Source organism: Panthera onca, chromosome A3 (assembly GCF_046562875.1).
Source record: "Panthera onca isolate mPanOnc1 chromosome A3, mPanOnc1 haplotype 2, whole genome shotgun sequence".
NCBI lineage: Eukaryota > Metazoa > Chordata > Mammalia > Carnivora > Felidae > Panthera > Panthera onca.
The window spans coordinates 77,997,633-78,023,691 of record NC_138341.1 but is presented as its reverse complement, the minus strand read 5'-3'; the positions used below and the strand labels follow the sequence as shown (position 1 = coordinate 78,023,691).

The 26,059-nt window shown below is 46.0% G+C and overlaps 1 protein-coding gene across 6 annotated transcripts in view; it reads left to right on the top strand.

Moving 5' to 3' along the window:
• FAM178B (family with sequence similarity 178 member B) overlaps nt 1-26,059 on the top strand; it is a 114,750-nt gene that overhangs the window by 29,427 nt on the left and 59,264 nt on the right. For all 6 annotated transcript variants that reach the window (XR_009602595.3, XR_009602591.3, XR_009602603.3 and 3 more), the window contains 3 exons: nt 2,888-3,040; nt 9,960-10,065; nt 13,823-13,907. Coding sequence is in view for 3 of the 6 variants with exons in the window: in XM_060607936.2 (XP_060463919.2) it covers nt 2,888-3,040; nt 9,960-10,065; nt 13,823-13,907 (344 nt within the window). In the remaining 3 variants the exon portion in view is untranslated. The remainder of the gene's footprint in view (nt 1-2,887; nt 3,041-9,959; nt 10,066-13,822; nt 13,908-26,059) is intronic.

The following is a 26,059-nucleotide window of genomic DNA, read 5'->3' as shown; positions in this document are numbered from 1 at the left end:
TTATGAGCAGTACCTTGTCTGGCTGTGTGCTTTTTTTTTTCTCAAGTTTTTCTGATAGTCATCTCTGGGCTAGAGCAGGGATCAGCAAATTCTGTGTTCATAAATAGTAAATATTTTAGGCTTTGAGGGCCATGCACTCTCTGTTGCAACCACTCAACTCTGCTGTTGTAACAGGGAAGCTCCCATAGACAATGCATAAATGAATAAACATGCCTGTGTTGCAATAAAACCTTGTTTACAGAAATGGGCAGGAGTTGGCCACAGATTGTAGTTTGCTGACCCACGGCCTTGATTGGGAGGACCCCTGCCTCTTAACTTTTACTTTCCACTGTGAAAATCTGTGAGTGTTCAGATTTGAACAGCCATCCCAGATAGTTAGAGAGCTACTCACATGCTGCCTAGAGACCCAGAGAAAGGATGTCATGCAAGTCACATGGTGAACCCAAAAGGGCAGATGTGGTGGAGTGTGGAGACTGAATGGAGCCACTGGGTTTGGGCTAAGGCCTCTTTGGACAAGAGTGCCTTGGTGGCAACATAAGTGATAAACACAACTGTCTAAGTTGGGACTTATGGATTTGTTCCCAGATGTCCTACTCAATGGATAGATCGCCTTGGAATGAAACGTTTTGAACCTCTTTAAAAATCTCTATAGCAAGAATTAACTATTCTTGCTTTTCACCTTTCTAGTGAAGGATTCTGGAAGTCGTGGCTTGGATGTTTTGAAATTCCCCACAGAAGGGAGTTATCTGGGGAACTGGCTTAAGCCAGGTGTTCCAGGCTTTGAAATCGCTGATGATTTTCTGGGCACATGACATTTTCAAGTAGTACTTTGAGAAAGCCTTTTTGACAACAGCTACTTTGAGGTGGTTGTTTTGATGTGGGATCATTTTTGATGGGACAGTTCAACATTCTGCTTCAAAGAAAATTACTCACTGATACACAAAGCCAGCAGCCTCTTCCGTCCGTGAATGGGGCCAAGGAGAGATGTGGGTCTGGAAGGGGTGAGGCTGGGGCTGGGGGCCAGCCACCATCTGTTAGAACAGTTGTCTGTAACCAGGAGTCACATGACTGCCACAGATGCCCGTTGTAGAAGAGACCCCCACAAGCTTCCAGAGCCAGAACATCCCCTCATGCTCTAAGGATTGGCTTGCATCTTGAATAGATGCCATCCTACATTCTCTATTTCTTAAAGTTAAAAGACCTTATGTGTGCTGGGGCAGGGGAGGGGGGAATATTTAAACTACAACATCATCCTTTATCCTTTCTTTGGGGCTGCACAGGAAATCTCCAATTAGACATGGAAGACTCATCTCAGAACTCTTAATGCACATACATTATATTTAATATCACAAAAGTCCCTTTGTATGATCGTTTGGGGGATAGGGCTAAGACCCTTTTACAGATGAGCCTAATTCCTAAAGACTTTTAATAATTTGTACTTTTTTTAAAATACAAAAACAACCTAAGCCGTAAATACTCATAATGGCAAAGAAATTAACAAAACAGAAGATCATTTTACCATTTGTGTGATGGTTTGCAGAGGCTGCTTGCAAAAGGCTCCAGGATCAGAATCTCCCTGGTATTTTCATGTCATTTCCACGCGTTGTGTCACTTCATCCTCAGGATGAGCCTATGACGTGCGTCAGCACCTTTTCTTGGGTCACTTGGCCAGAAAGTGAGACAGATTTCATCTGGGGAGCGGTGGGCTGCCAGCTACACTGCTCCACTTCCAGTGCCAGCTGCTCGCGTCCCAGACCCTGACGGGAGCCCCAAGTGCTGTCCCCCCTCCAAGTTCACTGTCAGGGCTCAGGCCATCCTCCAGTAAGAGGAGGGGATGCAGTGCTTGTAGCTTGTTTGATTTGGCTGCTATTATTGTTGTTAAATGTGTGTTGTGTATCTGTTATATCTCTACAAAAATCAAGCAGAACACAGTTGTATGAAGTAAACAGGAAATGTCTCCTCTTATCCCTCCCCCCAATCCTGTTCCCTAGGGATGACTCCAGCTCATACTTGGGTGTATCAGATGCATGTGGGTTGTTGAATGTGTCTAAGAATGTGTGTGTGCATATGTCTGCGTGTATATCTATGCACACACACGTACACACTTCCTATCTGAAACTTGCTGTTTTCACCCACTATTCCCTCTTAAATGGGTCGTTAAATCCTGAAAATTTTTCCCTCTCCCTATAGAGTTAGAATGTGTCCCCTCTTCTTTCTGTTCCTTCCCTGTCCCTGGGACCCAGCTCTGATCTACTAATCAGACTCACAAGGCAGGGCAGGGCCTAGGACTCTGCATTTTAGCAGACCTCCCTGGGGTCTGCTCCTGATCACAAAAGCCTGAGGACTGGTGCCCCAGAAGAAGAGTCCAGGCTCCTTCACTGTGCAGATGCCCTCCCTGACCCTGGCTGCACCCAAAGCTTCTCTCCTCTGCCCCTGGCAGCACCGTGCAGGCAGCTCTGTGGCTGGCCCACTTGCTGAAGGCTATTGTGGTGATTTTGTTTACCTTTCTGTTAGGCGTGCAGTGGCAGCCCACGACTGACTCATCTTTCAGCACCTGGCACCTACACATCATGGGCACTCAGTGAAAGTTTGAGCTGAACAAAGCCAATGGGTGGGGCTGGGTTTGGGACCAGGACTTATGGCTCCTGGACTAATGTCCCAAGCAAGGGATTGGGGTGCATGACAGAGAGTGGGATGGCAGAGTTCCTTGGTCTGCATCTCATAGGCTCCTTCTTTATCAGCAGGTGGCGCTGTCTCCCCCCCAGTCTTGTTTCCACCAGGCCCTGGCTGCGGGGCAGGGGCACCTGCAGGCCTTCCCGGCCTCCCTCTATGCTGCAGACCAGGTGTGCCTCCTGACCCTTGGCTCTCTGGCTCCTTGCTTTGGCAGGATGCTGGTGGAGAGGTTCTCCATGTCACTACAGGTCATCCCACCAGTACATCCCGGTGAAACCGTGTTTCTACCCAGGCGTCATCCCCTGTATTGCATCCTGGACTGTTCATACCTGAAGCCACGTAGCCACCTGGAAGGGCTCTTCCTCAGGTAAATGTCAGCATGGCATGGCCAGGCCTTCTCCCTCATGGAGCCCAGTGTTTAGGACTGCCCCAAATGAGGAAATTCAAAGCCGTGTTTTAGCCAATTTGGATACGTCTGTTTTCAGGGACATAGATGAAACGGTCACACATGTCTACTTATAACATTTAATTTACTGATTTAGATGCACATACTTTGAAAAAGACTGTATTATAGCAAATACTAGGTAAGTTGTGTATTTCCCTATTCATACTGCTTTTTCCTCTCCCACACCCCAGTTTCATGGAACAACTTTAGTCAGACTCACCATACCTGCCTTTGGGGTTGTCTCCATCAACACTGGAGCCACTTTCTGGGCCATCCAGCAGTTTTCCAGAGCACATCGTCGTCATTTCCATCTGCTCATTGGAGACACCACCCTTCAGTCAGTGTGCAATGCTAATGGTGAAAAGTTTGTCCCCGGCCATAAGTGCACACTGTGTTAACATTGGACAGCTGCCCCGTTGCTCTCCTCTGTGGAAGGAAATTTACGTTCATTCTCACATAGCCACTGCCTGTGTTGCTTTTTAAGGGAATTTTGAAACTTTACTACAGTAACACTCAACACTTGCAGTTGTGAATCCATATATCTAAGAATAAGAGAGAAAGCCCGTAGGACTCAGTGCAGTGGCTGTCCACTCATGCTTATGAGGCCAGTGCCCTGCTGGGCCTTGGTGGCCAAGGGGATGGAGAGGAGTCCACGGGACCCACACCAGCCAGCAGGGAGCACAGAACTTGAGCTATCCCTGTGATTTCTTGAAAGCAGGAGTTTTGTTGTCTTTTCCAGCTATTTAGGGCTCCTATGTCTATTTCATTAATTCTAAACCCATCTAATTTCATAATATAAAGGTAACAGCATTTTGATGTCTTTCCTTTAAAACTTTCTATCTCGGGAAGTTTCAAGCTTTACATACTTTATGTAGAGAGAACAGTATAATAATTCTCCATATACTCATCACTCAACTTCCAACAGTCAACTCAAAGCCAATCTTGTTCCATCTCAACCAGTGCCCACTAACGTTGTCCCCTCAGGATTTTTTTAGAGAGAGAGAGCATGAAAGCATGAGTGAGCAGGGGAGGAGGAGAGGGAGAGGGAGAGAGAGAATCCCAGGCAGGCTCCATGTTCAACGTAGAGCCCAATGCAGGGTTTCGTCCTAAGACTCTGGGATTGTGACCTGAATCAAGAGTTGCATGTTTAACAACCGAGCCAGCCAGGTGAGCCATCTCCTCAGGGTTATTTTTAAGCAAATTCCAGGCACATATACTTTAATCTGTAAGTATTTCAGTTTGTGTCAAAAGATAAGACTCTACCTTTTTTTTTTCAGGACTACCTTTAGATATAACTTAAATGCCATTATTACACCTAAAAAATACATATTCTTCATACCGTTAATATTAGTCAGTGTTCAGATTTCCTCAGTTGTCTTCAAAATGTGTATTATATGATATTCAAACAAGGCCAAATGTCTCAATTAGTCATGACGTGAATGGTGAAATAATATTGTATGGCATTGATGCCCCAACATGTTTAACCGTTTTCCTCATTTTTCTCAACATATATGTTACTTCCAACCTTTCTGTAAGCAGTGTGGTAGAAAACATCTTTATACACAAATAACTGTGTGAAATGTGGCCCCGGATGTGCCATGAGGCGACTGGGCCTGAGTGTCTATCTGCATATTGGTAAAGGCTGACATTGCCATGATGAAAAGGTGTCTAATAAAGGGGATGATGAAAAGGGAAAACAAGAAACAACAAGGGGTTGTGGGAAAAGAAGAAGAGTAGTGGCACAGGAGAAAGGGGAGGGGCGGAGGATGGGAGAATGGCGGGGAAAGAACAGGAGAGAGGGGAGGAGAGAGGAAGGCGTCTCACAGAGCTGCCTCAGCCGGCTGTGGTCTGTGTGGACAGCATGTTTCCTGTCCCAGACTGGACTGCCAGCAGGAAGTGTTTTGACAGACGAGATGGCCCATGCAGCAGTGACACGGGAGCCCGGCAGCCCTGCCAAATGGGGCCAGGTGGCCGGCCAGCCTCCCTGGAGTGAGGAATTCAGACCCTCCTCCCCCAAGTATGCTAATGAAGCTCAGTTGAGATGGCTTTGCCAGCCACTGGAGCCGAGGGCCTTTCTGGAGGAATGCCCTCCGCCTTACACATGGTCAGGTCAGGTGGCCCCTGCTACGCAGTGGGTAAGGGCCACTTCCTGAAGGTCACCATTTAGCCTTGGGGCCATCTTTTATTTCCTACTTGTGCCAAGGACTTCAAGCCCAGACACAAGAGAGGGAAATAGTGGTTCAATAATTACCCCCACTGTGCTCAGCCGGAAACACAAAAATGGAGGAAGAATAAAAGGTTACTTGATCTCTCAAGAGACAATATGGTTCGATTTTTTGCCATACAAAAAGCTAGCACTTTGTGAGATTACAGGTAACTTTTATTTTCCTTATATTCTTCTGCATTTTATGAACTTTCTAAATGAACATGTTTTGTTCTTAACAGGAGAGGTTTTAGGGAAAAAAGTGAATGCGACTTTTAAAAGCCACTTCTTGAAATAGATCCACGTCTCCTTACCCTTCTGTGGAGAGGGACATCATCTTCCTCCCCACTGTATGAAGTGGGGAATCTTGGCACAGATTGCCAGGCAAGTGCGGGCAGCCTCAGTGTGTGGGCTCCAGGCCTTTCTCCCGGGCTGCATCCACACAGGTTTATGCACAAGAGCCCATCTCCTGACGCCCACAGCCCCAGGATTGGAGCTGGCCTGGACGATTCTCTCTCGTCATCACCCAGCTGGATGTATGACCTCGGAGGTCAGTTCCTTGGAACCAAAGTCACATGCCTTTATGGCAGAAGTTGGTACCAGGGGCTGAACCTTTCCCTCCCTTGACAGCAGTTCAAAAAGAAATCTGATCACCCCTAAGGGGAGAAGCATTGGGACCTATGCCCACATGCAGCTCAGAGGCCAGGGCAAACTCCATGGGAAGGGTGGAGATTGCCTGCTGAATTGTTCGTGGCCTTACCTGGGCCCACACAGAGTGTGCAGGAGTGTCAGAAGTGTCCTCAGAGTGTGTCTGCCATTGTTCCTGTGAGGTGATCACAGTGTATACTTAGGGAGCCCTTCTTCCGTGAACACTTCTGCAGGCAGGAGGAGGAGGCCTGGTCTGAGCCCTGTAGATGTAAATGGGCTTGTGCAGTGGATCTCCCTGAGGCCTCTTGTTTTAGGACCTCTTCTACTTCCTGGTGATGCCAGCAAGCTTGGTCCAAGGACCTGGGGGGTGGAGGAAGGGGTGGGTCGCAGAACCAGCCAAGACGGTCCTTGGCTTCATGCAGGGTGGAAATCAAACATGAGCCAGCAGAAGGTGAAAGTAGAGTTTATTGAAGAGAGAGAGAGAGAGAGAGAGAGAGGATCGGAGCGTCTGGAAGACTGGAAAAGAAAAAGAGCAGGAGTCTCATCTTTGTTCAGAGTCTGGGGTTTTTACTGAGGACAGTGGTCTGATATATGTGTCCTCTCAAACATCCAGGAACCAGTTAGAACAAAGATGAGGGCCCAGGTGTTATTCCTTGGAGTCAAGGGGCCTTGGTTTCCAGATGTCTAGCTCCGGAGGTCTGAAATACGCATATGATAGCTTCCTCAGTTCTCACCTGGTCCTTCCTTAGGTGTTATTTGTTCTAGAGAATCATTAACTCCTGGTCCCTTACGGGGAGGCCGTAAGCTATTTGCATTACAAGGCCTGTGTAAAGTGAGGTGGGGGTGCAGGTACTAGCAAGGATAGAAACAGGATAAGAAGCAAAGGAAAACAACACCTTTCTTCCTCATGGGGTCCCTTTGGTTTCCCTGTCTCACTGGCATGCCAGGGTTGTAGCCTGGGTGAAATAAATCCAGCAGTTACGGAGTATGGATGGGGCTGAGCTGCCTAACTGGCTTCGGCTGCCCCCAAAAGTAAAGAGCCAGCGGAAGCAGCCAGCTGGGTGGTTGCTGGGATCCCTGGACTTCTGCCTTTGGAGGGTGCTCACTCATCTTTAAACAAAGGAAAGAAAGAAAAAGAGGAAGAGCAAGGATGAAGGCTCTGACCATTATTCCTTTCTGTTCTCCTGAGGCATTTGACTTAAACTTGCATTTGAAGAACTTGGCAAAGACACAGAAACTGATGCTGTGTAAATAACTACACTTGGTACTTATCCCTCTGCCATCACTTGGGATTCCCAGCACATTTAGATCCTTTGTCCTCTGGGACTGCTGCCCAAAAAATGGATGAAGATATAGAGGCTAGAGGAATGTGTACTCAGGCGTTATCGGGAACACACAGTCCAAGTAGAAGGTCACAACTCTACCCAGGAGCCCAGCGTGTTGACCCAAGCTGGTCCTTTGTTTTGTGTGATTCCCCTTTTCAGCTAACCCCCTCCCCTCAATTTCCACCACCACCAAACTCCTCCCCACCCCCCCTGCTTCCTTCTGTTCCTTTGCCTTGCCACAGGTGGCTGGACAGTATTCTGGCTGTGGCTACTTCTTATCCCAGGTGGGAACCTGTCACAGGGATCCTCAGACTTGACAGCTGGGGCTTCTCACCCAGCCAGGCCTGCTTGGCATGTGCTGCCCAGGAGGCTCTGTCCCTCCCCTTCTCACTCCCAGGTCCTCTGACAGTCTCAGGATAACTTCCAATTTAGGATTGGCTTTGTAGCAGGCAAAGGCACCCAGTTGGACCCAGGGTCAGTGTTCTTGGCTTGCGGACATGAAGTGGGTATTTTCACAAATTTAAAATTGATTCTGTAACCTTTCTGTAACCTGCATGAGCTTTGGGCACATACACCTAGTTTCCCCACCGTTTTCCTCCAGGCTCCCCCTCCTGCCGCAGATCACAGATCCGGGGCAGTGTCTGCACAATCAGCCTTATCCCTGTCATTGAAGGGAGAGGGCTCATGGTTTCACCGAGGTGAAGCAGTACTGCCCTCACCGAGCGTGCACACACTAGGCTTGTGATCCAGCTTACACAGGAGATTCCTTGCCTCTCACATAGCTCTAAGCACAGAATTCCTTGAAAGCCATTCCTTTCAAGGCACAGCTGGATCATGCCCTTTCTGCCTATCTCTTGCTCCTTGTCCTATAGGCTAAACCTAACTGGGCAACAGCGAACTCAAAGGCAGCCTGATCTTTTCTCTGGCAGATACTAGGCTGCTGGGAGGCTGGCAGAGCCGAAAAAGGAGACCTTGTAACTAGAGGGTATCTCTCCCTCAGAGCAGCAGTTGGAAATGTGATGATCTGAGCCAACAAGGGCTTGTACAATCAATTCCCCTACTGAGAAACTGGTGGGGTGCCCCCTGAGCAGAATGCCAGAGCCAGAGTCTCCTTAGAGTTCCGGAGTACCAGCCTCCTTGCCACATGGCTCCTGGCCAGGACGTGTCAATCTGTGAGGTCTTCCAGGCATTGTTCACTTGGTTATTGTCTGTGTTCGGGGTGCTGTGCTTGAACCATGCGTGCATTGCGGGGTCAGCCCATGAAAGTGTCTGTGTGACCGAGCACGTGAATTAGAGCAGAGTGTGCCAGCAGCCCTGGGGTGCACACGTGTTTGTATGTACAAATAAAGGTCTATTTTTGAGTGGTCAGCTTCACAGACATAGGAACAAAGCCACTTTCTCCCCTGAACTTAAATATTTTGGAAAAAAATATATACAATTTGTAAATTGCCTGGACATACTCAAAGAGACAGCAACTTGGCTCAGACAAGAATCTTTCTTTTGGAGCATTCTGTTCCTGGCAGATTAAAATATGTCCTTTTTAAAAAGGAGAAGAAGGTTGGGCTTACCGATGAAATTTCTATCTAGAGTCATCTGAAATTGACTGAAATAGAGTTATCTGAAATGTTCTTTGCATGGATCTGGCCATTAAAAAGGAGAACAGACGTGAAGTTACTTTTTCATTTCCTGGAATCCATATTCATCGCCTTTGAGACATCATCTAGAACAAGAGAGCAAAGGAGCATTCACAAAATGCAGAGAGTCAGAGAACCCTACCCCAAACCCAGCCTCCCTGGGGGTACCCAGGAAGGGTGGTGAAACCCAGCCAGCCCCTCTGAAGTGACTCTGAAAGCACCATCCACCAGAGGCCCTACGGCCACGTGAAACAGTTCAAGTCGTTTTATAGGGACCTGGGATCCTGTTTGTCTGGATGGTCTACCAGGGCCACAGAGTATTCAAAGCTAGGCTCCTCTCCATGCTGGCAGTTTGATTTTTGAGAGCTTCCTGTAGCCCCACAGGGTCCCATATGCCTGAGTGCCATCCCCGCCCCCCCCCACCTTGACTCTGCTCGTCACTCACATGGTTCCTGGAGAATCTTCTGTGACACCCGTGTTTGTTATTTCCTTCCCAGAATGTCTCCATCTTGGGCCTCTTTCTGTTATTTTCCCATCTTCTCAGGTGTCCTTTGTTTCGGAAAAACACAAGACAGGTCAGAAACCCTCTGTGTAACTGGATCTCAGACGCTGGTCCCACGTGGGCCCCGAGGGTAATTCTGTCTGCCCATTGCAGCCCAGGCCCTTGGCTAAGAGGTGACTCCTCATCTCGACACAGAGCCTCTTTGCAACCTTGGTAAATACCTCGGTTTTCCCCTCCATCAAATGGAAAGGACAAAATGTACCATCCATTCATATGTTTAAAACACTGAGAGATGTTCATGGAGAGCAAATGATTCTGGTGATGGTGTGGGTTGTTTTTCCTTCTGACAGCTCCTGGCATCAAGGGCTCCAAGCGTTTTTGTCCATAGCAGTTACTGATGTGATTCTGGCATCTGGTAAGGCTGAAATATGGAAATCCCCCGCAGCTTTCGTGAGACAGGCATGTTGAGGGAGGCTGCCAGGCCGGCTGCGTGGAGGCCTCCCCTAACTTCACTCCTCTGTCTCCGCAGCTGCCCACTGGCCCAGCAGCTCTCCTTCCTGCGCAGTGGCCTCCTGAGCAACCTCTACCTACACACCCCCGACTGCCCTGTGCCCCTGCTCCAGTGGCTCTTCCAGGTGAGGAGCACAGACCTGCCACTAGGTGGCGGGAGCATGCTGGCCGAACAGCCCAGTCAGGACTGCATGGGGGGGTGGGGGTGGGCAATTCCTTCTTCTGGCCTTGGGTGCTGCTTGGTCTGTCCCAGTCTGCCAAAAAGAGGGAGGAGAGCTATGATGACAGTCATCACAGAGTTCAGGGACCAGCTCATGGTCTCACTCCATTCCCCCTAGAGTGTGGGCCTCACTGGGTGTTGCCTGAGCCACCAGAAGGCCTCTCCCTGACTACTTGCTACCCTGCAGGTGCTTCCATTGTGTCCAGGCTCCTCTGTATTCCCAAGTCACAGGTCCTGGCCCTGGTCCCACAAGTAGCCTTGCAGTGCCTGTGGAGGTGTGAGGGCCATCATGAATTTACAGCTAGGTGTGCCCCAGTGTTTGAACATTTGGCTCTCTCTGTGGAGTTTAGGGTTTCTGGAGAAGTCTAGAGCAGCTGCTCTGTCTTCTTCTTTCTTCCCTTCTTGCTACTGGAACATTTTGCCTTGGGGGTACATGCGTTCTGCCCTGGGCTTGAAACCTTTGCCCTGAGAAAGACAGAACCCAGCAGGGATAGCCCTGGAACCAGCTGCTGTCATCTGAATGCAAGGCATGAGGGTGCCGGCCTTGGCACCCACCCAGGACCATCCCTGCCTGGGGATGGGCAGGTCACAAGTTCCAGCTGGTCCCGTTCCTGCCAGTTGGGGCCTGGACCCCAGCTGTAAATTAGAGCCACCATGCTGGGTGGATTGTTCTAGGAACTCCTCTGCCTGGGCAGACGGGCTGCCTTCCAGAAAAGGCCCTCCTGCTCTCTCCTCTTCCCTCTGGGATCCTTTCCACCTCCCTCCCTGCCCCAGAGGAAAAAGACACCCTCAGCTCCTGGGGCCCCAGTGTGTGGCTGATGCCCTTGCCCCTCCCCCAGGCCCAGTGGGGACTGGAGGGCCAATAACAGGGAACAGTGCAGCCATTATTCTCTGCCTCCTGTCAGTGCAGTTTCTCTTTGCTCCTTGCACAGTATATGACAGAATGCACAATCAGGCATTGGGAGACACAAAGAATCCATCTGAGACGTCGCCCACAGAGGGTCCTTGTGTGACCCTGACACGGCATGGGGTGCCTTCCCTATCAGTCAGCCTGCGAGCAGTGGGCGAGCCCTGCCCTATCTCTTCTCCCACCTGGTCACCTCAGCAGGGGGCCATAGAACAGAGGACCCAGCCCTGAGGCCAGACAGGCACTAGCTGTGAGTTCCAACTCTGCCACTACTCCCCTGTGACCTTGGGCGGGTTATTTAGTGTCATCTCTATGCCTCAGTTTCTTACTCTGTAAACTGGGACCAACTGTCCCATGTGAAGATTAAATGAGGAATTCCTGTGACCTGCCTTGTCCTTATGGTCACAGCACAACTCTGCCCAAGGCCTGGACGTCATCCGGAAGGGATGATGTTAGCTCAGAGGTTCTTGTTCTCCATCTTCAGGAGGAGAAACAAAAGCTCTCCCTCTCCCAACGGCTTTAAGCCAGATAAATGAAAGGGGTGCACTTGGCCCTGGGAGCCTTCTGGGGGAGACTCTGCCCAACATATTTGTCTCCGGAGAGGGAAGGAGGAGCAGGGCAGCTGACGTCTGCCAAGCACAGTGACCATGTGGCCACTCATGTGGCCACACTATGGGCCTTATCATGATGGACTCTGATATTTCACTTTGGAGGTTTTGGTTTTCTTTCCACTTGGAACATATTTTCTTCTAGTAACAAGTAGCATTTATATATTCATTCATTCCCAGGCATGGCTCGAGTACCTGCTACGGAGTATAAGGATAGAAGGATCTTGGAAATGGTGTCCCAAGTAAATTCTCAGAATGTGGCTATGGTTGGTGCTCAGAGTACTTCAAAACTTCACATTGTTAGTGGGGAGTATGGTTGCAAGAAGGCAGAAATCCGTGGGGGCTCCCTGGAGCTGCTAGTGGGATTCTCCTAAGGTGCAGGGGTGGTTCATGGGATCCAGGGGTGGGGCCTCAAGAAAAGCTAGAATCAGGATGGGGAAGGCTTAGGATCCTAGGACAGGCCTTAGTTTCTCTCTATTCCCCAGGCTCCATGGCCAAGTCAATTCCCAGGAAGGAGAGTCTTATTGGCCCAATAAGGGTTAAGTGACAACTCCCCCCACCCCCCAAGTCCAATCAAAAGTAGCTAGGTGAGTAGGGTCACAGGGCTTCTGGGGCCCTTGTGTATACCTGGGGTTGATCTGAGACCTAGGGGATGGGTGAGCTAGGCAGATTTCTCCAACCTTGCTCATTCAACTGTTTTCTTTGGGAAGGACATACTAAGTTCCCATGGAGACTAGGTCCTGCCGCTTGCCACCCTCCCTCCTCCCAGTGGAGTGTGCAGTGGAGCTGGGTGAATGGGCTTTGGCCTTAGTGTTCATGAATTACTAAGCTGGTCAAGCAGGTGGCATATGCTCTCAATGAATGCATATTCTTGTTGGGAAATGATAACTATGACAAAGTTACAAGAAGCTATGAGAGGAAGAGGGAGGCAGAGTTCTGGTAGTGTAGGTCAGATCCCTGGTAAGATGACTCTGAGACGGGGTTCCCCTGAGCTTCTCTGGGGAGCCCTCCCAAGAGCCACACCTCTGAGGGAGAGCAGCCAGGCAGAGAAAATTTCAGAGCCCACAGTCAGTTCTTCGGGGGGCTTTGAAAGTGGGGTGACCCTTTAAAGTTGTCCCAGTTGAGGCAAGAGGTCCAGGCCTTTGGACTGGCATTGGCCAGTTATCAGACTAAGGCTACACTTGGAGAGGGGGTGTGACTTTGAGGCACTCCTACCCTGCAAGTTCAATGCCCAGAGAGGAACTCAGCTCAGGACTCTCAGCAAGCAACAACCCCAGCCCCCAGCCCCTGGGGATGAGAGCTGTAGGCCTGAAGAGGGAACGTGCCCAGCACGTCCACCACAGCAGGCTCTTCTCTGCACTCTCGGAAGGATGGTATAATATGCAGCAGGGCCGACCATGGACAGGAACAGGGCCACCAAGGCACTGCCCCACCCCTAAGGCCTAGCCCCATCTGTGGCCAGGATGGCCCTGGGTAGGATGGCCCTGGTGGGGAAGGTGCTGTCCCCCTGCTTTTCTCCATGTCATGTTCTCTCCAGATTCCGTATCCTCAGATTATGATCCTCAGACTCAAGGAGCGTTCAAGTAAGGATCCCAGTGAGTTTGAGTCAGGTGGGTGACCTGCACTCCCCACTCGGTTATTCGAGGATCTGTATTCTGTACCAAGCCCCTCCCAGAGCCAGTGGTCCAAGATGACTGTAAGTTAAGGCAGTGACCCGGAAATGACAGGAGGATCATGGAGAGTAGCTGTCTTGTCATTGTCCAGCTGAGTGTACTGAGTGCTTTCGAACTCTCTCTCTCCTCTACACTGGCCCCTGCCCTGGAGGGGGCATGGCCGTGACCACAGGGAGTAAGGGCCAGAAGGACCGATACTCTCATACAAGGAGGTGGACAGAGTAGGAGATTTCAAGTCACACTGGCCTGGGATTGAATTCTGGCTTTGCTACTTACTAGCTGTGTGACCCTGGGGAAGTTGCTTGACCCCTCTGAGCTTGATTTTTCTCATCTGTAAAATGTCAAAAATGGCAATATCGTTCTGCCACGTGGACTTGTGAGGGTTAAATGGAATTTATTTGGTATGGAATAATAAAGGTTTATTACTATTATTATAGGAATGACCCAGCTAACCTGCTTTTTTTCTCCTTCTAGCTGCTGACATGGCCTCCAGAAACTTCTTCAGGAGCCTTTGGCCTCCTGTGGGATCTCAGTGTGAATGGGCTCTTCCATCAGTCTGGTCAGTACTAGGGAGCAGAGTGGAGACTTTTGCCCTGAGTACCCAAGCTCGAGAGCCTATATAATACACAGCTCTCCACAGCCCTGGAGCATGGCATGCAGGAGAGGTGCTGGTGGGGACACTGCATCACTGGGACATGGAGACATCGGGCCATCTTTGGCTCAGGCTCCAGCATTAGTAAAAAGCTGAGCCAACAGGCTCCTTGGCACCTTGATCTGGCTTCAGACCCATATGTCACTGTGGCCAAGTCCAGGCTGACCTCACAGACTCTTGGGATCCCAGAACAATCTGGAACATGAGTTTTCTGGACTTAAAGGGACAGCTTGCCTCTGAGTTCTTCCTGCGGGCCCCAGTTTGCTTGGGAGGGTTTCAGGAACATCTGCATCTAATCAGGGAAGCTCCTTGTGTTGGAGTCACCAAGGGGGAGGGCCTTGAACCTGTGCCTCCACCAGTAGTCCCCCTTGGCTCCTTGGGTATCAGCAGAGCCCCTAAGTTTGATCCAGGCAAAAATGAGAGCCCTAAGTCTGTACCTTCGTCCTGACATTGAAAAGGTGATTTAGGTCATCTCTATACCTAAAGATGTTCAGAGTTCCACAGAGCAATCAGTTTTCCCTTTAGTGGCTATACCCTTCCCATGCTGTCATCATTTGGTACCTGAACCTAGACACTTGGGCACCAAAAGCTATCATGTAGCAAGTTGAAAGGTGCTTACAGCAGACAGGGAGAGGGATTCACAGGTGTCCAGAGCCCGCTTTTGCCCACAGCTGTAATCTGCCCACCCTCCCACTAAAATTTGAAAGCACCTAACCCTAAAGACCAAAGTTATAGACCCATCATGCAGCATTAAGCCCCTGCCCCACTGGCCCTTTGGATTTCTGCTTTTGTGCCTCTTGTACTTAAGGAGTTGATTGAGCTGGGGCCCATCTGTCAAATGAGAGCATTCCAGACTCCCGCATCCCCTCCCCTCCTCCCCCATTCCCCATCCCCACGCTGGGACCCTTGTAACTGAGGTCTTCTGAATAGCACCAGTCTGGGCATCCCCACCCTTTTCATAACCTCTGCCCCTGAAGCCCGAGCTGCCCTTTTTTGAACCTCTGGGGCCTCCTCTGCGGCATGCCTGCCCTTTTGGGGAACAGAGGCCTTCCTTGTCTTGCTCCTCTCCTCCATGCCGTGGTATGTGTTTCCTCCCGCAGAGGCAGAGGGGACATCCCACTCTTTTTTGCTTCTTGTTCCATCGTCCCTGATTCACTTGTCTTATCATCCCCATCAGGAGGGGCCAGGATCCTGCTCTGAAGTTCCCAGCCAGTTCACCTCTGGCTCCAGAGAGTTTCTCATGGTATCACTTGAGAGCCCAGCCTGGGCTTCTCTTTCTTTCCCTTTGGGATAGAGACTGGCCTAGAGAATTCCATGCCAAGGTTGGGATCTTGACGATTTGGGGAAGGTCAAAGTCCAGGTCCACAAAAGAATTGAAAGCAGGGACTTAAACGGGTATTTGTACACCCAGGTTCATAGTAGCATTATTCACAAATAGCCAGAAGGTGGAAGTAACCCAGGTGTCACTGACGGATGAGTGGATAAAATGTGGTATATACATGCAATGGAATACTATTCAGCATTCAAAAGGAGGGAAATCTCTGAGACAGGCTACAACATGGGTGAACTGTGAGGACATTATGCTGAGTGAATAAGCCAGGCACAAAAGGACAAGTACTGTACGGGCCACGTATGTGGAGTACCTACAGGCATCAAGTTCGTAGAGACAGAGCATGGAATGGTGGTTGCCAGGACCCAGGAGAAGGGGCAGTGGAAAGTTAGTGTGTAATGGGGACAGAGTTTCAGTTTGGGAGGATGAAAAAGTTCAGGAAATGGACAGTGGTGATGGTTGCACAACAGTGTGAGGGTACTTAACACTGCTGAACTGTGCACTTCAAAATGGCTAAGGGGAAATTTTTATGTTACGTGGCTTTTACCATAACTATAAATAAATAAGTAAATAAAATAAAAATAAAATAAAATAAAATAAAATAAAATAAAATAAAATAAAATAAATAGGTGCCAGCAGAGAATCTACCAAAAGCTGGAACTATAAATCAACCGCCAGTTCAAGAAGTATGTGTAAGGTTACATTAGATCTAGAATGGGTATAAAAGGAAGTCGTGCTCCTCAGGATTTGTTAGCAACTTGAGGTGCTCTGAGTGTCCTTGTCCTCTGTAGGACACAGCCCTCTAAGGCAGAACCTGCGAGCTGCCTTCCCTCCAATTTGGAACTGCAATCGAAGTATGTGTTTTCAGGTTGCCTGGCCTTTCTCTTTAGTAAAATGGGGAGATTTGCATGTGTGTAAATTTCCATCCCTTGCTGGAGTTTGTGGTGACTGGCTGTTTTTCACAGACAACCCTGGGGAAGGTCTTACAGTCCTGAGTAAAGGGAGAGCTAAGGCTGGCCCAGGCCTCAGAGTGGACTGTTACAGGTGTGCCCTGGATGACTGGGGCTGAGGGCTGAGCAGGGTTCAGGTCCGGGGGTCACTGGAATTTTGGAGTATGGTGGATATTGCTTTCCTACATTGAGAAGCAGCACACATCACCTGTTAAAAGCTCCTTGGTGAGCTCGAAGGCTAGGATATTTCAGAACACTGACATTTTTCACTGCAAGGGATGTTTATGCATTTATTTAGAAAACATACATTGAGTGTCTCCTCTGTTCAGTACTTCGCTAGATGGCAGAGGAAGATACAGGGATGAATAATGTGTGGTTCCTGCCCTCAGAAGGCTGACAGCCAAGTGGGAGGAGATGAAATGCACAATTACAACAGGAGATAGACACAACCACAAAACTGTGGGAATTCCAAGGAGAGGAAGATTACTTCTAGCTAGGTGGGGTTGGGGTGCAGGGAGGCTGGAAACAGGAAGTGCTTTGTAAGAAAGAAGGCAGTTGAATCATCTCTCAAAAGATATATAAGGCAGGGATGGCAAACTCACTTGTCTGTGGGGACCAAGTGAGTGAGTGACTAGAGAGTTCCTGCCCTGTCTAAGAGGCTAGTAGGTCTGGTATTCACACATCTCTCCTTTTTTTTTTTTTTTAAGTTTATTTATTTATTTTGAGAGAGAGAGTGTATGTGCAAGCACAGGGGGAGGGGCAGAGAGAGAGGAGAGAGAGAATCCCAAGCAGGCTCCATGCTGTCAGCTCAGAGCCCTGCCTGACAGCCCAACACTACCCAACCTCATGAACCATGAGATCATGACCTGAGCCGAAATCCAGAGTTGACACTTAACTGACTAAGCCACGTAAATGCCCCCAGATCTCTCCATTTTCAAGAGCAGCTGTGTTTTAGTCAGTTTAACTTTGTGACAAATACCCAATTAAGAAAAGTTTATTGTCTCACATGACAATAAATCCACATGTGAGGGATTCCATGGTATGCTTAGTGGATCTGCAGTATCAGGGCTCCAGTTTTAGCTTCTGTGTTACCCTTCTCACTATATCTCCTCAAGGTTGCAAAATGGCTGCCATAGCTCCAAGCATCATCATGTTCTCATGATACAGCAGTTCAAGGCAGAAAGAAGAGTGGAGGAGAAGAGGTCATCCTTTCTCTTATTTTTCTCTCGTTTTACCAGGACACTTTCCATTTTGTTTCATTAGACAGAATTGGGTCACAGCCTTTAGAGGACATTTGCCATGTTTTCTGTCTGATACCATTTGAACAGCATGACTATGTTTGAAGAATTTTTAGCCTCCTGATCCTCCCTCCCCCTCCAGGGTACAATCCTGGAGACTCACTTTTCCAGCCTCCTTTCTAATATTTGAATTTTTAGTTTGGAATTTCCATTTAGTTCTGTATTTTTTTTTATAGTCTGTATTTCTCTACTGGGATTTCTTACATGTTCATTCAATATGAACATATTATCATTTACCACTCTGAGCATAGCTATAACAGTTGCTTTAAATCCTTGTCTGTAATTATAACATCTAGATCATCTAATTCATCAACATGGAAAAATAAGTATGAAAGAGGACATTTATTTAGAGTGAGTAGAGAAGTCATACCAAATACTGGACCTTGGGAGGTTTAGATCCCTTTCTTCTAGATCTCTTTAGATCTAGAAATGTTCATGTAGAAATGACCATTGGTTGTAGCCTGTCTTCCCTTCCCTAACCTAGAACATTCACAGGGGGCCATGCCAGTGAGGACCTCAGAGCTTAAACTTCATTAACTTTACCGTCAATTGGCTTCTAACACATAACAAACTGCTTTCTATTTAAACACCCAGAGCTTTTTTTCTGTTGCCTGTAGCTCAGAGCCCTGACCGACCCAATAGCCACCCCAGGCCAGTCCCTGCAAAGATAAGCAGGTTGACATGATTCATCTGCTGGGGTGGACCCACTTTCCTTGAGCAGACACCCAAACAATACCAGGGATGACGGGGAGCATGGCTGTTGGGTCAGCAGCCAGTATAACCTGCGGTAGTCAGAATACGTATGTGAAATCTCCTCTTGGTAATGAATTCAGTTAAAAGACCAAACCCCCCCAAACCCCCACTGTGAACCCATCTGCAGACTGTAGTCCACTGTAGGTGCTATATAGCACCACTGACTTGCAGCCCTGCGGGTCAGATTTGGGAGAGATGCAAGGGAAGGAGGGAGCACTGGGAACAAAGACGAGGAGGAAGGGAGAGTAGGGCTCCCTTAAAGGGGTAGATTAGGAGATAAGACTGGATGTTTGAAGCCAGATCTCAGAGGATGGTGGGGGCCGTTGCAGGCACAGTGAAGTGTTGTTAATATTTATCAAGACTGGGACAGAATTTGTGTTGTTTAGATGTAATTCACATACCATGTAATTCACTCTTTTAAAGTGTATGATTCAATATGATTCATAGAGTTGCTCAACCATCACCACTAATTCCAGAACATTTTCATCACCCCGGAAAAAAACCTCATACCCATCAGTGGTCACTTCCCACCCCCTCACTCCTCCCAGCCCCTGGCAGCCCTTAATCTACATTCTGTCTCCATGAACTTGCTTATTCTGGACATTTCATATAAATGTAATGATATAATGTGTGACCTTTTGTATCTGGTTTCTTTCATTTAGCATAATATTTGCAAGGTTCATGCATGTTGTAGCATGTATCAGTACTTTATTCTTTTTTATGGCTGAATAATATTCCATTGTATGGATGTACCGTATTTTATCCATTCATCTGTTGGTGGACACTTGCTTTGTTTCCACTTTTTTACTATTGTGAATAATGCTACGATAAACATTTGCACGCATATGTTTATGGGGACATGTGTTTTCAGTTCTCTTGGGTGTACACTTAAGAGTGGAATTGCTGGATCATATGTTGACTATATGTTTAACTTTTTGAAGGATTGCCAAACTATTTTCTCAAGTGGCTGCATCATTTTGCATTCCCACCAACAATGTAGGAGGGTTCCAGTTTCTTCACACCCTTGCCAACATTTGTTACTGTCCATCTTTTAATAGCCAAAACTAGTGGGTGTTAAGTGGTATCTTGTGGTTTGGATTTGCATTTCTCTAATGACTAAGGATTTTCAGCATCTGTTCATATATTCATTGGCTATTTGTATGTCTTCTTTGGGGAAACATCTGTTCAAGTTTAGCCCATGTTTTGATTGGGTTGTTGGTCTTTTTTTGTTGAGTTGCAGGAGTTCTTTATATACTCTAGATACTTGGGGAGCCTGGGTGGCCTAGGGGAGTCAGGGGACTCCCCTGGGGAGGCCTGGGGAGTCGTTTGAGCATCCGACTTCGGCTCAGGTCTTGATCTCAGGGTTTGTGGGTTCGAGCCCCGTGTCAGGCTCTGTGCTGACAGCTCGAATCCTGGAGCCTGCTTCAGATTCTGTGTCTCCCTCTCTCTTGGTACCCTTCCTTCCGCTTGCACTCTGTCTCTCAAAAATGAATAAACGTTAAAAAAACTGTATATATTCTAGATACTAGACCCTCACCAGATATGTGATTTGCAGATATTTTTTCCCATTCTGTGGTTTTTGTTTTCACTTTCTTGTTAGTGGCCTTTGATGCACAAGTTTTAAATTTTGATGAAGTCTAATTTATCTAACATTTTCCTATTGTTTCCTATGCTTTTGGTGTCAAATAAGACACCATTTCCTAGTCCAAGGTCATGAATATTTTTCCCTTTGTTTCCTTCTGAAAGATTTATTCTTTTGGCTCTTGCATTTAACTCTTTGATTTACTCTGAGTTGGTTTTTTTTTTAATATGGTGTGAGATAGGGGTTCAGCTTCATTCTTCTGCATGTGGGTATCCAATTGTTGAAAAGCAGTATTTGTTGAAAAGACTGTTCTTTCTCCATTCAGTTGGCACCCTTGTTGAAAATCAATTGAGGGGCGCCTGGGTGGCGCAGTCGGTTAAGCGTCCGGCTTCAGCCAGGTCACGATCTCGCGGTCCGTGAGTTCGAGCCCCGCGTCAGGCTCTGGGCTGATGGCTCAGAGCCTGGAGCCTGTTTCCGATTCTGTGTCTCCCTCTCTCTCTGCCCCTCCCCCGTTCATGCTCTGTCTCTCTCTGTCCCAAAAATAAAAATAAAAAACGTTGAAAAAAAAATTAAAAAAAAAAAAAAAAAAAGAAAATCAATTGACCATAGATACAAGAGTTTATTTCTGGATTCTCAGTTTTATTCCATGAGTTATATATCCTTATGCCAGTACCCCAAATTCTTGATTGCTACAGCTTGCAGTATTGAAATTGGGAAGTGTGAGTCTTCTAGCTTTGCTCTTTTCAAAATTATTTTGGCTATTCTGGGTCTCTTGTATTTCCATATTAATTTTAGGATGGCTTGTGAACCTCTGTAAAAATGACAGCGGGGGTTTTGATAGTGATTGTGTTGAATCAGTAGATAACTTTGAGTATTACTGCCATTTTAATAATATTGAGTCTTCCAATCCACAAATATGGAATATCTTCCCATTTATTTAGATCTTCTTTAATTTCTTTCATCAGTGTGTCTTATACTTTTGTTAAATTTATTCCTAAGTATTTTATTATTTTTGATGCTATTATAAATGGAATTTTTTCCTTCATTTTCTTTTCAGGTTGTTCCTTACTGGTGTGTAGAAAGACAGCAGATTTTTGTATACAGACCTTGTATCCTGCAACCTTGCCGAACTCGTTTATTAGCTCTAATTGTTTTTTTAATGGCAGAATTTGGTTTTGAAAGCAAACATGTTCTTGTGCAATTAATTGCTTGAAAGAAATGACCTCATGTTTCTTTAGCAAACGTGCTTTGGCTGTGCCAGCGTAGGACTGGCCAGTAACTGTGCCAGCACACTGAGTAGGCAGCAGTGCCTGGAGAAAAGGAGCCCTATCAATGAGATCGAAACACTCTAGAGAAGGAGTAAAACACGCGTAGGTTCTGTCCTTTCGTCTTCCAACAGTGTTGTTCATTCTTACCTACCCATTCCATTCCTTACCAGCTTCTATAATATTTGTGTAGGAGGGGGAGAATATAACAAAATAAAATGACCCTGGCCAGTACATTCCTTGGATATTTTTTAAGTGGGCGAGAAACTTAGTTCTCAGAAAAAATTAGTTTCATTTTCTTTGTGTCTTTGGACACTTTGTTCTTCTTCACGTGGTCACCATGCTTTTTCTTTCTGTCCCCAGGGCTCCAGTATTATAGTCATTGGGGCTTTGGCGCTCCCTTGGACAGGCCTCTGTTTTGCGGGTCACTTTCTTTTCTGTCATTGTTTGCTTGTATTCTATCTCCTTTCTCCTTCTCTACCTTCCTTTCTTGCTCCTTCTCAGATAATATTTATAAGATTGCTTCTTGTAAAAAGAATAAAACAAAACAAAACCGAGACAAATAACCTTGTTAGCTAGGTAAACCCTGTTGTTATTATCTCAAAGTATTCTATGTATATTAAGTGCAGAAAATTCAAATACCAGGAAAAAAAGAAAATTCAAATACTAGAGAAAGGTGCAAAATTAAAAGTGAAAGCTTCCCTGCCCACCCACTCCCAATGGCCACTTCCTCTCCCCAAGTAGTTATTATTAAGAGTTTCATGTGATTATTTCTATGAGCAAAATTAATGCACAATCCACATAACACATGTTTTGTATTTATAGATTTACTTACATCGTATTTCTCCTGACACTTTGGTATTCATCTTAAGTTACCTCCAGTAGAGAGTTAATCTTCTAGGATTTTCCCAGCTCTCTCCCCTGGATGTCAGGAGAGGCCACAGTCTACACAATGCAAGTCAGACAGGATTTTCTAGACCAGGGGTCTCCAGCGTGGGGGACCTTTGAGGTGGGATGAGCCACCAGGTGTAAAAGAAAACATTAACACCTATATTTACATTTTAACCCATCTTTCTTTTTCTTAAGTTTTATTGAGGTATGTAATTGACACACATTAACCTGTACATATTTAAAGTATGCAGTCTATTCACTTGACATATGTATATACCCATAAAACTGTCATCATTAGCAAGATAATGATGTTCAATGCCCTCAAAGTTTCCTTGTGCATCTATATAATAAATTTATCTCTCCTTTCCCTTTTGTCTGTAGGAAACCACTGATCTACTTTCTGTCACTACAGATCAGTTTGCATTCTCTAGAATTTTATATAAATAGATGGAATCATGCAATGGGTACTTTTTTGGGGGGGGTCTGGCTTCTTTCACACAGGATAATTTGAAATCCATCTTTGTTGTTGTATGTATCCATAGTTTATTCCTTTTCATAGCTGAGTGGTATTTCATTGTATGGATATCCTATCCCTACTGATGGACATTTGGGTTTTTTTTCTTTCAGTTTGGGGGGCTATTAAAATCTGCTGTAAACATTCTTATGCAGGTCTTTATATGGACATTTGCTTTCTTTCCCTTGGGGTAAATATCTATGAGTGGATAGGCTGGGTCATATGATAAATGTATGTTTAAAGTGCTTTTTTTTTTAAGTTTATTTTTTCTTTAGTAATGTCTATACCCAATGTGGAGCTTGAACTCACAACCTCAAGATCAAGAGTCTCCTCCTCTTACAACTGAGCCAGCCAGACATCCCTGTATGTTTAAGTTTTTAAGACATTGCCATACTGGGGAGCCTGGGTGGCTCAGTTGGTTAAGTGTCTGTCTGACTCTTGGTTTCAGTTCAGGTCATGATCTCACAGCTTCCTGTGTTCGAGCCCCACATCGGGCTCTGTGCTGACAGCATGGAGTCTACTTGGGATTCTCTCTCTTTCCTTCTCTCTGCCCCTCTCCCACTTGCTCTGTCTCTCTCTGTCTCTCTCTCTCTCAAAAGAAAAAAATAATAATAAATTGCCAAACTGTTTTCTAAAGTGACCCTGCCATTTCCCTGCCAGCAGTGTAGGAGAGTTCCAGTTGTTCCACATCCTTCCACCACTTAGGTATAGTCAGTCCTTTTTTTTTTTTTTTTTTTTAATGTTTACTTTTGAGAGAGAGAGGGAGGGAGAGAGAATGAGTGGGGGAGGAGCGGGGCGGGGGGGGGGGGGGGGGCGGAACAGAGGATCCAAAGCAGGCTCTGTGCTAATAGCAGAGTCTGACACAGGACTCAAACCCATGAACCGTGAGATCATGACCTGAGCTGAAGTCAGGTGCTCAACCAACTGAGCCACCCAGGGGCCTCTAATCAGTCTTTTTAATAGGTATGTAGCGGTAGCTCATTGTGCTTTTAATTTTCATTTCCCTAAGGACTGGTGATCTTTGCATCAGCTTATTTGCCATCTGTGTGTCTTTAGTTAAATGTCTACTTAGTTTTTTGGTCCACTTGCTTATTGGGTTGTCTTCCTATTGAATTGTAAGAGTTCTGTATATATTCTCTTTTTTTTTTTTTTTTTTTTTTTTTTTTTTTTAGTTTATTTTGAGAGAGAAGAAGCAGAGGGGAGGGGCAGAGAGAGGGAGAGAGAGGATCCCAAGCATGCTCTGCACTGACAGTGCAGAGCTAATCCAACATGGGACTCAAACCCATGAACCTGTGAGATCATGACATGAGCAGAAATCAAAAGTTGGACACCCAACTGACTGAGCCACCCAGGCGTCCCCTGTATATATTCTAATTACAGTTCTTGGTCAGTACATTTTTTGCAAATATTCTCCCCTAGTCTGTGGCTTTCCTTTTCATTTGTATGACCGTATGTTTTGAAGAACAAACGTTTTTATGTTTTAATGACGTACAATTTATTGATATTTTATCGTTGGTGTTTTTAGTGTTGTATTTAAGAAATATTTGTGAGGGGCACCTGGGTGGCTCAGTCAGTTGAGTGTTAGGTTAAGCATCTGACTTTGGCTCAGGTCATGATCTCATGGTTTGTGAGTTCAAGCCCCGCGTAGGGCTCTGTGCTGACAGCTCAGAGCCTGGAGCCTGCTTTGGATTCTGTGTCCCCCTCTCTCTCTGTCCCTCCCCTGTTCATGCTCTGTCTCTCTCAAAAATAAAAATAACCATAAAAAAAACTTTTAAAAAAAGTAAGAAATATTTGTGAAACCTGGGTCGCCAAGATCTTTTGTTTTCTTCTACAAATTTCACAATTAAGTTTTATAATTTACACTTTTTATAATTAAAATAAGTTTAATACTTTATAATTAGCCTTACATTTTTAGGTCAGTGGTCCATTTCACTGGTGTAAGGTTAAGCTTAATTTCTCAACATATGGCTATACAATATTACCAACACATTTTCAACACATTTGTTGAAAAGATTATTCTTACTGAATTGAATTAACTTGGTATGTTTATTCAGAAACCAATCGATCATATATGTGTGGGTCTATTTCTGAACTCTAGTTTGTTTCATTGACTTATAGGTCTAATTTTATCCCCACTGTCTTTATACTGTAGTTTTATAAGTGTTGAAATCAGATAGTTTAAATCCTTCAACTTCATATTCTTTCTGAAACTTTTTTGGCTCTTCTAGGTCCTTTGCATTTTCATATAAATTTTAGAATGAGCTTGTCATTTTCTACCAAAAAAAAAAAAAAATTCTGCCGGAGTCTTTATTGGGATTGCACTGAATCTATAGATCAATATGGGGCAGATTGACATACTTAAGAATATTAAGCCCTCCAATCCATGCACATGGGATGTCTCTCCATTTATTTAGATCTTCAGTTTCTTTCTTTTTTTTTTTAATGTTTATTGATTTTTGACAGAGAGAAACAGGGCTCGAGCAGGGGAGGGGCAGAGAGAGAGGGAGACACAGAATCCAAAGCAGGCTCCAGGCTCTGAGCTGTCAGCACAGAGCCAGACGTGGGGTTTGAACTCACGAACTGTGAGATCATGACCTGAGCCAAAGTTGGACCCTTAACCCACTGAGCCACCCAGGTGCCCTAGTTTCTTTCTACATTTTGATGTACAAGTTTTGCAATTCTTTTGCTAAATTTATTCCTGAGTATTTTATTATTTTTGATACTATTATAAAATGAATTGTTTTCTTTCCTTTTTTTTTTTTTAATGTTTATTTTCTTGAGAGAGACAGAGTGCGAACAGGGGAGGGGCAGAGAAAGAGAGGGAGACACAGAATCTGAAGCAGGCTCCAGGCTCTGAGCTGTCAGCACAGAGCCTGATGCAGGGCTCGAACTCACAAACCATGAGATTATGACCTGAACCAAAGTAGGACGCTTAACCGACTGAGCCACCCAGGCACCCCAAAATGAATTGTTTTCTTAATTTCATTTTCAAATTGTTCATTTTGTACTACTCTATAATCGATTTTTGCATGTTGATCTTTATCCTACAGACTTGATAAACCCCTACTTTGCTGAGAATTTTTAAAAAATTTTTTAAATGTTTATTTTTGAGAGAGAGACAGAGAGACAGAGTGTGAGTGGGAGAGGGGCAGAGAGAAAGGAAGACACAGAATCTGAAGCAGGCTCCAGGCTCTGAGCTGTTAGCACAGAGCCTGATGTGAGGCTCCAACTCATGAACCAGGAGATTGTGACCTGAGCTGAAGTCAGATGTTTAACCGACTGAGCCACCCAGGTGCCTCTCTTCTTCAGTCCCTTAACATGGTGAATTACATTGACTGATTTTTGAATGTTTATTTTTGCATCCTTGCGTTCTGGAATAATCCTATTTGGTTATGATGTATTAATTTCGTATATTTTATTGGATTCAATCTGGTAAAGTTTTGTTGAGAACTCTTAACATTTATGTTCGCTAAAGA